Raw genomic sequence first — 10,886 nt, forward strand, 5'->3', positions numbered from 1 at the left:
ATTTATAGCATTATTCATAATAGAAGTATTGTCTACAAATAAATCAGCAATGAGTGAAACGTAACAAGTTGAAAGATATTATTTGAGGTAGCAATAATAGTTGTATGAAACTTCATTCACATTTTGTTGGGCAGACCTTTAGAGCTAATTGTTTCCGGAGAAACGCTTTTTATCGCTTGTTTTCGTAGGCTAAATTACATTCAGAATAAAGTTTTATGCATTATTCGTATGTATCATTTGTAGCATCATACCGACGGGCTATTTCGAACACTGATGACGAAACCTCTGAATTATCTAATGTTCGGCGATACTGCTTCCTTCTTGCTTTCGATTTTTTTTCAAGTCTGAAATATACATGCAACATAAAGTGATATACATGATTTATGTCGTTCTGTAACATTTTACCGACGAGTAGCTTGACCCATCTCAGAACTACGCGAACTATCATTCTTCGGTTCATCTACTTTTTCATTATACTTTACAACTGGACCAGACGATTTGGAAGCGGTTGCAGTTGCTTGTTTCCTCGATCTAAATTACTTGCAACCTAGACTTGATGCATTATTCCAATGTACATTTGTACATTTTTACCGTTTCCCTTTTCGCGATAATGAAGACCGTTCAGAAGAATTATTTTCTGCTTTTCCATTCGACTGCCTCGCAAATGCCTATTGTTTTCAATAAAATATAACTCCGTACTTTTGATTTGAAAGGAAAAAGTAAATTTTTTAAAAAAAATTGGAAAATTGCAAATACGCTTCTACATTTTCCACGTTATAAACTGAACAATGTTCAAAAAAGCCATTACAGTTAATACGATGTGAAAAATTTTATATAAATATTACCTTGAATAAAATAACACACAATGGAATAATTATTACGATGAAGATGAACAGTATTGCAAATAGCACTTTCTGCATTTTTGTTAGCTTCCGTAGATAAACGTAAATTATATTTAATTCTAAATAAAAAAAATATGTTTGTGATTACTTTTTGTTTTGGATTAAATAATAAGGCATACGAATTTCACAAACAGTCCCCGTGTATTCATCTGTGCATTGACATTTGAAAGCACGTTCGCCAACTTGGTGGCAACTGCCCCCGTTCAGACATGCGGCATCATCGCTGCAATTTCCATTTTCTGTAATTGCCAAAACAATGCACAAATTGCAATTATTAATAAGCGCACGTTTATTTCTGCTGAGCAGTATTTATTTATGCAAATAATAGAACATTACAGTGTTCATGAGAAAATATTAAGCAACTTACTGAATTCACAGAAGGCGCCAGAAAAGTCAGAATGGCACTTGCAAAACCTGACTGAATCGACTGAAGCACAAAGACCACCATTCAAGCATTCAGAAGATGAATTACACTGCTTGATCACTGAAATATCATTTTCAAATCAATGTAAAGATGATAAATTATTCAGACGACTGACTGTACAATGCAAAAATGAAACAAATATACAAATACAATTTTGACTGATATTCATTATGCTGTACATTTGTAAAAATCAAAATAAAAAATAATGCAATTACCATTTGTACAATTTTTGCCATAAAAGTTTTCTGCACATATGCATGTGTAATCCACACCAGTGTTGGTGCAACTTCCTCCGTTTTGACAAAATTCACGTTCAGCGCATGGATCATGAACTGCAATGTTAAATTAAAGATTTAATAAAAGCTGAAATAAAACTAAATTCAATATGCTCAAACTGCTCATTAGAATCTAGTAAAACTGTTGTTATATGCAATTTGAATTTAAAATATGTTACCATTCTCACAAAACTGTCCATACTGAAGTTCATTGGAACAAGTACACAAAAGTTCTGTTCCCGACGTGTTCACTAATCCACCGTTTCGTTCGCATTTCAGTTTGAATTCTTCAGAATCTCTGTTCGTGGAAGCATTATTACAGGATACAACTGTCCATTGGGTTTCATAGCAGCATTCCGCTGCTACATCACTGCATGTTTTATTTTCTGCTATAGTTGCCAAATTTGGACGATATCTCACTGAAGTACCATTTCCGCATGTTGTGGATGGCGTGCTCCACGGACTCCAGGTCCCTACGCAAGGACAATTACAAGGTTCTCCAAAATCTCGTTCTTTACAATCTAATCCATACGGCATTTCTTTTTCTGAAATTCTTTCAATACTGTACTGCGTGCAGCTTTTCGTCTCAACGGAATACGTGCAAGCTTTTGCCACCTTTCTGTCAATGCAGTCTGCGTATTCATCGTGAAGGCATGCAAAGAAATCACACGGCATCGCGTTGCAATCATACAAAACTTCATTGGATAAGTTCCATTTTAACAATTGTTGATCTAAAGACAAGCATCTGCAGTACGTACTTTTGGCAGCAGCAGAAACATTGGCAACAAGGGGGCTTTCATATATCAGCGGAGGGGGCACAACAGAACAATCAATACCAGTACAACACCTGTCTTCCTTACATTTATACAATCTACCCTCTTCTATTTTATCAGATATGTATTTGTATCGTATAACTTTACAATTTAGCAATTCCGTTCTGTTGCATTTTTCAATAAATATCTCTTCTTCAAGCTCATAAACAGCTTCGTGTATCAAACGCACACCGGGGTGCAATAAAATGTTAGAAGTAGATCGTCGTTTGAAATTTGCATGCCTTAAAACATGCAAATCGTCTGGATTAATGAAACGGTGTAGTTTCCCTTGCTTAAAATTTTCTTTGCAAAATTTATTTAACGTTATTATTGAAGAACCATCATACAACTCCTGTGCTGCTGATACCTTAACCAATGTTAAGCAGCTACCGTTTCCAATTGACCATCCCTCAAAATCATGCTCACTGCTTGAAACAGGACAGCCTGCATTCGCCATTCCACTGATAAACATCGAACATGCAAAAAGTGTAATAATATTCATAATGCTGAAAGCCTGAAAATATAGTTCTGTGTAAATATTAACATCGTAATGATATTATAATGAACAAAAATCTCGATCATATATGTAGTTTCAAAAAACGAATATTTTAAAAATTATAATGAATGTATGTCGCCTGTAATAAAATAAAAAGCTACTTTCCTAAAATAAAATATCTTGCTTTCAAAAAATTTGATATTTGCATAATCGAGTTCAAAACGTGGACTAATAATGTTTTAACTAACCAAAACCATGCAGAGCAATGATTTGATGATTATCCAATGCGCAATATTTTTCTAAGTAAACTTGTAAAAAATTGCCATTGTTGATCAAACGCTGTTTAACCCAGCATGTTGACAACACAGTGAGATTCGAGAAAATAAGTTGAAAGTTGCAAAAAAAATTAATAATTACAGCTCTACCTTTTTGTAAATAATACAATTAAGCAGTTATCATTGTTGTACTTTGATTTGGCAAAGCACAGCTAAGATGACAATGGAAATCATATCTCAGTATGTTGAAAATAATTCAAAAAAACCACTTACTTTCTAATGCGGCAAAGAACGTTGAAAACGATCAAAATGATCCTATCGAATTATGTCAAACAATATATAATGAAAAATGCTTTAAAGTGAGTGTTTTAAACGCGCTTTAAACAAAACTTGTACTGTAAGCTGCAATTTCATGCCTGAATGCATTTTAAAGTAATAAAAGTGCATTCTCCACGATGTTCAAAATGTCTGGACTGCAGGCTGTATTTTTCAGTATTTTGCATTTTACATTGAAAACAAAAACGAATGAGAATTCATTTAGTGCATTTTTCACAGTTAACCATCATTATTAGCAGTGAATGCGCGGAGGATAACAGGAAATTATGCGAAATCCAAAAGCACAACCACCTCCATTGCTTCAATTGTTAAACTTCAAAAATAATAATTAAACTTGCATATTTACACACGGCGCAATGACAATTAAAAAGTTGAAAATGGAACTTTTCCCAATGCTTTGTGAAACAATCGTTAAATGCAATGTATTTTGTATTTACCAGTTTTCTCTTCATTTTTTCCAAGAAAAAGCAAGCAAGTATTACTCTGTATAATAATTGCATACTACTTGCAATTCCATTACAACATTCAAGTGACTATCGACATTACTCTTCTTTTAAGTCAAACATTTGGATGGTTTTAAAATAGTCCATTATTGTCGCCAAATTTGAAAATCGTCTTAAATGTTTCCATTTCTTTACTCCTTTATTCATATTTCAAAAAATATCGTTCACAATAATTTTATTTTACAAAAACAAACCATATAAAATTATCTTTGAAACAATTCGCCTTACAACACTTCTGAACTTCATAAAAAGAATGAATTTAATACAATTAATCCTGCAATTTATCACTTCAAAGGCAACACATGACAGCGAGATAAAAAACAATTATGCAACAAATATTCGATTAAAAATTAATAAAATTTTGTTGCAAAAAGAGCCTTCCGTTGTCATACACTACAACAATAAATAATACAATGCTACTTGAGAAGCAAATATCACAGACATCAACAAACAACCAATATAACAGTAAAAGTCTTTATTTTCTTTATACATTATATCATTCTTCGGTTGCTGCTAACGTCTAATTTTAAAATACTACAAAATGCTCCATGCAAATGAATTGTATAGCCAAAGTTTTCTGTTCAATGAAGCATGCGATTGATCAATCAGAAAATGTTTTGTTTTCGATAAGCACCTTCTTGACAATTTTCCCCGGCTCCAAAGATTGTTCCATCAAATCTCAAGCCCAATACGCTATCTTTACATTCCATTTACTTCAGCAATTGTCGAAATTTTGAAACCATGCAATAAATTTAGCCCAAACTGCAAACATACATTTTCCATATTCGACAGTAATAAAATTCCAGCTTCATTCTGAGCTGCTCTTCATTTTTGCCCGCTTCAGTTAAATTCACTTGCACACATTTATACCATCTTCTCATCGTTCTGTATATTGTACAAATAATTTTTCATTCAGAAACAACTGTCAGCATGATTGTCAATGAAATGGCACTTGCAAAACTTGACTGAATCGATTGAAGCACAAAAACCGCCATTCAAGCATTCAGAAGACGAATTACACTGCTTGATAACTGAAATATCATTTTCAAATCAATTTAAAGATGATAAATTATTCAGACGACTGATTGTACAATGCAGAAATGAAACAAATATACGCATACAATTTTGACTGATATTCATTATACTGTTACATTTGTAAAAATCGAAATAAAAAATAATGCAATTACCATTTGTACAATTTTTGCCATAAAAGTTTTCTGCACATATGCATGTGTAATCCACACCAGTGTTGGTGCAACTTCCTCCGTTTTGACAAAATTCACGTTCAGCGATCATGAACTGCGATCTTAAATTAGCAATTAACGCAAGATTAAGATTTAATAAGAGGTGTAATGAAACAAGTATGCTCAAACTGATCATTAGAATCTGTAATGATTCACTCAAAAGCCGAGTTTTATTAGACAGAACGCAAGCAATATACGAGATACAATCATGAGATAATGTTATAGTATCACGTAGGATTTTCAAGTAAGGGAACTAGTTTACTGTATCTACTACAGAATCAACTGAAAATTAGCAAATATATGAATACTTTTTATTTGGTATGATTTTATTATTGTTGCAATTGATGACATAGTAATTACAATTATAAGATGAATATTTATAATTACTAAATTTGAGTGAAAGTTTATACGGACAATACAAAATATTCTTCTTAATAATATAATTTTACTTGAATATTATTACTGTAGTACAGTATTATTTTTTAAGTGAGTTATTTTTGGAATAATGATTTTTTTGCATTTGACAACAAAAAGCATTTTATTTATATACACTGTTTTATGTGAAGTTTATAATTTTATAATTTGTTGTATTCTACGGTTAGATTTGTACAATGAAGACTATTCAGAGTAATGTAAGGGAATTTGAAAAGTAAAAAGAAATTAATTTACCGGAAAATGTGAATTTATATTATTTTGCGCAAGAAAAATTTTTTAAATATTTTTGTAAAACAATGATCCCGGTTCACGCGAAATGTATGATAATTGTTATAGTTTCGAAATTTGCATGTATTGTAATTTTGTTTTGTTAAATTCGTCTTCATTAGTCATTTTGAAATTTGAAAAAAGTACAGAATGAAAATGAAGTATTTTTATTCTGAAAATGGAAAGCACAACAACGCTAATAACGTCGAAAGTATTTTAAAATAGATTTATTGCGAAAGATAGTCGACATGTGGTGAATTGTAAGTCGCAGTTAGGTTAAGGAAAAGATTTTTTAATTAATAATTTTCTTTTTATTATGCATTCGTGGGTATTTTGTAAATCAACTCTACTGAGCAATTTTAATATTTTGTACTGTAATGTTGGTTTGTTTATTTCATAATTGTTTTCATTTCATTTGCAAAAGGGAAACCCACCGTCACTGTTTTCCATGTTCAATTTATGGAGTAGATTGTTCGCATCGATAATTCGTACATCAGTGCTGTCCAACAATTGTTCTATGTAAATTGTCATAGCATGTTGTAAACAGTGACGAAGTTTGTGAAAATCTATGAGAAAAAAAGAAAAGTAAAAGTAAAATGTATTGCTTTAATTAAAATGAAAGATTGAAGAAAAATTGGAAAACCTTGTTGTTGTTTCTCTTTTGTGCTTGCACGAACAATGTTGACCATCAGATCAGCTGTTCTTATGTCACGTTGATTTTGTCTAAAAATTATACAAATAAATAAATAAATAAATAAATGTCTGCGAGTGTGTTTTACATATTTATTGATATTGTAAGAGAATTATTATTTACATAAATTTGGTTAATTCTAAAGCTTTCTTGTAATATTGTGAAGCTGATGATTTATCTTGCCGTTTATTGGTAGTATCGCCGAAGAGAATGATAGTTGAAATTAATTTAATTGTTGAATCGATGTTATTTTCATCCAGTGTCGCTGTTGCTCGATTTAAATGTTGCTTGGCATCTTCTATCTTATTCAAATTTAAATAATTCCTTAAAAATAAATAAACAATTTATATATTGATTGATTGATTGATTGATTTATACATGATAATTTCACAGTTGAATTCAGTAAGCCAGTATTGTGCTAGTTTTTCATTTGGAAGGTTGGATTTGTTTCGACGAAGCAGAATTAAAGCTCGTTTGAAAAAACGATTCGATTCTGCATATTGGCCATTCGTATGTTGTACTTGTCCAATCAGTAGCATCGATTCAAGTGCAACATTCAGCTGTTGCAAATTTTGCTCAGTCTGTTCACTTGCATCGAGTTGCAATTTTCCTTTCGTTGGTAGCAGTGTCAGATATTGCAATGCTGCCTTGGCGTGATCGCACGTTTGATTACTTAGATCTTGAAATTAAAAGAAAAAAAAAATCTATTATTTTCATTTTATTATGATAATCAATAAAGCAAAAAAATAAACATATCTGCGGAAAATAATAAGTAACAGGAGGGAAAATGTAATAATTTTTGAGTAATTATTCACTTGTAGTGAGTGAATATTTTTCTCTGATTTATTATTTGACTTATTGATGATGAAAAATAAAGATAAATAAACGAATATATATATATCATTACTTTTCAATTTCCAGTAAATTTTGGCTAGCATACAGTGATGAACAGCCAGTAGTGTAGTATTCGTGTATCCGTATAAAATTTTCGTCAATGTCAAACATCGGACAGCAAATTCAATGCACTTATCAGCCTGTGTTATTCAAATTACTCAATGAAAAGAAATAAATAAAATTATTTTTTCCTGTATACTTACCGTCTGTTTGTGAAACGCGTTTTTCACTTCTTTTAAATAAAAATTAAGAAGTGTTTCAGGAGAATTTTTCCAATAAGATGATGATGATGGTGATGGCCTGTTGTTGTTATTGTGAATTTCATTTTCAAATACTTTTCTAAATAGTAAAAAGAAATTTTATTGAACATCATTCGCTCAGTTCATTCACAATATTTTACTCACGGTGATGATGTGGAATTCATGTACAATTTGACGTTTTCAAAATTTCGTTCCAACGTTTTACTTTTTCACTTCACGATTCATTCATTATTTTGGTTGCTAGGCAACGCATTCAAATTCAATGTATACTGTAAATTGTGCACTTGTAATAATCACGATTCTATTGTTGGTTGAAAATGATAAAATTTAATTCGGCTTTGGAAAATAATAATGATTTTTTTCCTTTCATCTAATTATAAATTTTAATTTTTATTATTAATCCTGTTCGGAAACCGTTCAGATATTCACCTCTTCAATAATAAATCTCAATTCAATTGATATTTTATATTATAAAGGGGAATTTTTTTTCCCAATTATTAAATGATAAACAATTTTGAATATGTACAATTTTTATTTTTTTCAATTATTTCATGCTCGAAATTGTAATTTTCTTTTCTTTTCTCTTTATAATTATGCGCATAATTGTGACAAGCAGTGGCGGTGATGTTTAGAAAATCAGCTTGTCCATAATAATAATAATAATAATAATAATTGAATAGAATTTGTTAATAAATTGGGAATGGTGATTAAATTTTGCAGCACAAATTTTTAGGTCAAATGTAAACTGGAAATTGTTGTTTGCTCTGTTGAACGTTTGAGCGTGCAGGAGTGCTTTTGATGATGAAATTCATTTACTAGCTTGTTATATGATGATGTTGTTGTTGTTTTGCTCTTGAACAGGAAGGAAAGATTTGAAAATGAGTGGAAATCTTACATGTCGAATTGGACCCTCAATTTTGAATTCGGATTTAGCTACATTAAGCTTGGAATGTGATCGTTTATTGAAAGCTGGAGCGGATTTTTTACACCTGGATGTCATGGATGGTCATTTTGTGCCGAACATTTCCATAGGGCCGGCAGTGATTCAATGTCTACGAAAGCACATACCGAGACCGGTAATTTTTGACGTGCATTTGATGGTCGATCGGCCAGAACAATGGATAATGCCAATGGCTGAAGCTGGAACTGATTATTTTACTTTTCATTTGGAAGCATGCACGAATGTTGGTCAGTTCATCATTTATTCACTTTTTCTTTTCTATTTTTCAAGCAATTTAAATTATCTTCATTATTATTATTTGTAAATTTTTAACTACTTCTCCATTAAATACTTGACATGGAGCTTAGTTATGAAATTCGTATTTTCCACTTTTCTCGTTTATTTTTCACATTTGGCACGTAATAAGCCTTCATTTAAAATTTGAAATGAATCAGCATGTTTTATTGTAAAAGTTTTATAACGTAAATTATATATGCTTAATTTGCCGTACTTTTTTTTTCCTTTTCGTCCATTTTTTCTTGTAATTTATGTAGATGAAGTGATCACCGAAATCAAAGCAACCGGAATGAAATGCGGCATTGCTATTAAACCGAACACACCACTCGAAGACGTACTACCGTATTTACCTCGAGTTGACATGCTTCTTGTGATGACTGTTGAGCCTGGATTTGGTGGACAGTCATTTTTATTGGAAATGTTAGAAAAGGTTCGGAAGTGTCGGATGCAATTTCCTAAACTGGATATTGAAGTTGACGGTGGCGTTGGTCCTGCCAATATCAATCAGTGCGCTGAAGCCGGTGCCAACGTGATTGTTTCTGGAACAGCAATAGTCAAATCTAACGATCCAGAATCAACAATGAATTTCATGCGACAACGTGGCAATATGGTACTCAGACAGAAATTTCTTGCTTTCAATTTATAATACATTTGTAATAATATTATTCCGCTGCTTATCAACATTCAATGTAAAACATTCCCACATTTTAATATGTAAATTTCACGGAAATATGCACACTGTATATATATATATATATACATTTTTTTCTTTCGTTTTCTTATTCCAGATATTTTCATTCATACATAACTAAAAAACTCAACCGACTTAGAAACAGTTTCGTCCTTTTGAAATTTTATTTAAATTTCTTCAGCATCATTTATTTTACTGTGTTTCTGTGATTGAAGCTAACAATCATATCACTTTTGCAACTTTTCAGAATTAAAATCACTGTGCATATCCTTTTCCCATTCTGTCCGATTAAATCATTCATTTCTTTTTGATTTTAATATCCCACATAAATAAATAAATAAATAAACTAATTCATCTATTTTGTTAAGGAAATACCTTAGCACGCACAAATTGCTATACATTTTAATGTAAACTTTTACGGTTACGAAAAATAAAAATTGCACACCTTACATTACTTCAATATTAGAATGAAAAAATGCATCATCAAAAACTATCTGACATTTGCATTAATATAATTCACGGAAAAAGCATACATAGTATTGTAAAATTTCAAACAGTAATAAATCTGAACGAATATTTCACGTAAAACATCAATCAATAATTGGATAGCAATGATAGTGAAAATAATTGATGCGCATGCACAACACACCAATCAAAAATATTACATTTCGTACAAAAATAAGCATAATGAAGAAATGAATAATCATCACAAACATTCGCGGTAAAATTCATTTTCTGCAAAGTCAGAAATATCAATTGAAGACATAAAAAGGATTGATAAATTACTTCAATCAGTAAAATAATCAATCGTTAAAAAACAGCATTAATCAAAATTTTACGGTAATCAATTTGAAAAATAAAAAACTGTCCAGAAATTGCAAAAATCTTCCGTCCATAAAATTATTCAATCCATCGGTTCAAATGGAAAATCTGGATGTTTCCTAGCCCTAAAAAGAAAATTATTTATCAAAATAAAAAAGTATACCGGTAAAAAATATTAATGGTACCAGTAGAAAAGGAACAATCGTTTCTTGATTGGTCTGTTTGCCAATGCAGACATATCTGATTCTTCAAGTTTAAAATCAAATACATTAAAGTTTTCTTTTATTCGACCTTCATTCGTGCTTTTCGGTATCACTATCAT

General features: G+C 31.0%; 3 protein-coding genes across 3 annotated transcripts; 1 reads left to right on the forward strand and 2 right to left on the reverse strand.

Annotated features, from left to right (window-relative positions):
- Positions 1-986: 986 nt before the first annotated feature.
- Positions 987-2,915, reverse strand: Tsp_12253 (putative thrombospondin type 1 domain protein). The gene is made up of 4 exons (XM_003378713.1): positions 1,781-2,915; positions 1,542-1,658; positions 1,270-1,386; positions 987-1,141 (listed from the first exon to the last, which is right to left on the reverse strand). Exons 1-4 carry the CDS (start codon positions 2,913-2,915, stop codon positions 987-989), a joined length of 1,524 nt encoding a protein of 507 aa, XP_003378761.1.
- An 869-nt stretch (positions 2,916-3,784) lies between these two features.
- On the reverse strand, positions 3,785-8,039 carry Tsp_12252 (conserved hypothetical protein). Its single transcript, XM_003378714.1, has 11 exons — positions 8,020-8,039; positions 7,758-7,893; positions 7,568-7,694; positions 7,039-7,339; positions 6,784-6,984; positions 6,613-6,692; positions 6,400-6,535; positions 5,211-5,329; positions 4,985-5,054; positions 4,798-4,908; positions 3,785-3,833 (listed from the first exon to the last, which is right to left on the reverse strand). Exons 1-11 carry the CDS (start codon positions 8,037-8,039, stop codon positions 3,785-3,787), a joined length of 1,350 nt encoding a protein of 449 aa, XP_003378762.1.
- A 600-nt stretch (positions 8,040-8,639) lies between these two features.
- Tsp_12251 (ribulose-phosphate 3-epimerase) lies at positions 8,640-9,697 on the forward strand. Its single transcript, XM_003378715.1, has 2 exons — positions 8,640-9,002; positions 9,309-9,697. Exons 1-2 carry the CDS (start codon positions 8,693-8,695, stop codon positions 9,695-9,697), a joined length of 699 nt encoding a protein of 232 aa, XP_003378763.1. The 5' UTR covers positions 8,640-8,692.
- The last annotated feature ends 1,189 nt before the right edge of the window (positions 9,698-10,886 follow it).

The sequence above is a fragment of the Trichinella spiralis genome (genome assembly GCF_000181795.1).
Source record: "Trichinella spiralis strain ISS 195 chromosome Unknown Scfld3, whole genome shotgun sequence".
Taxonomy (NCBI): Eukaryota; Metazoa; Nematoda; class Enoplea; order Trichinellida; family Trichinellidae; genus Trichinella; species Trichinella spiralis.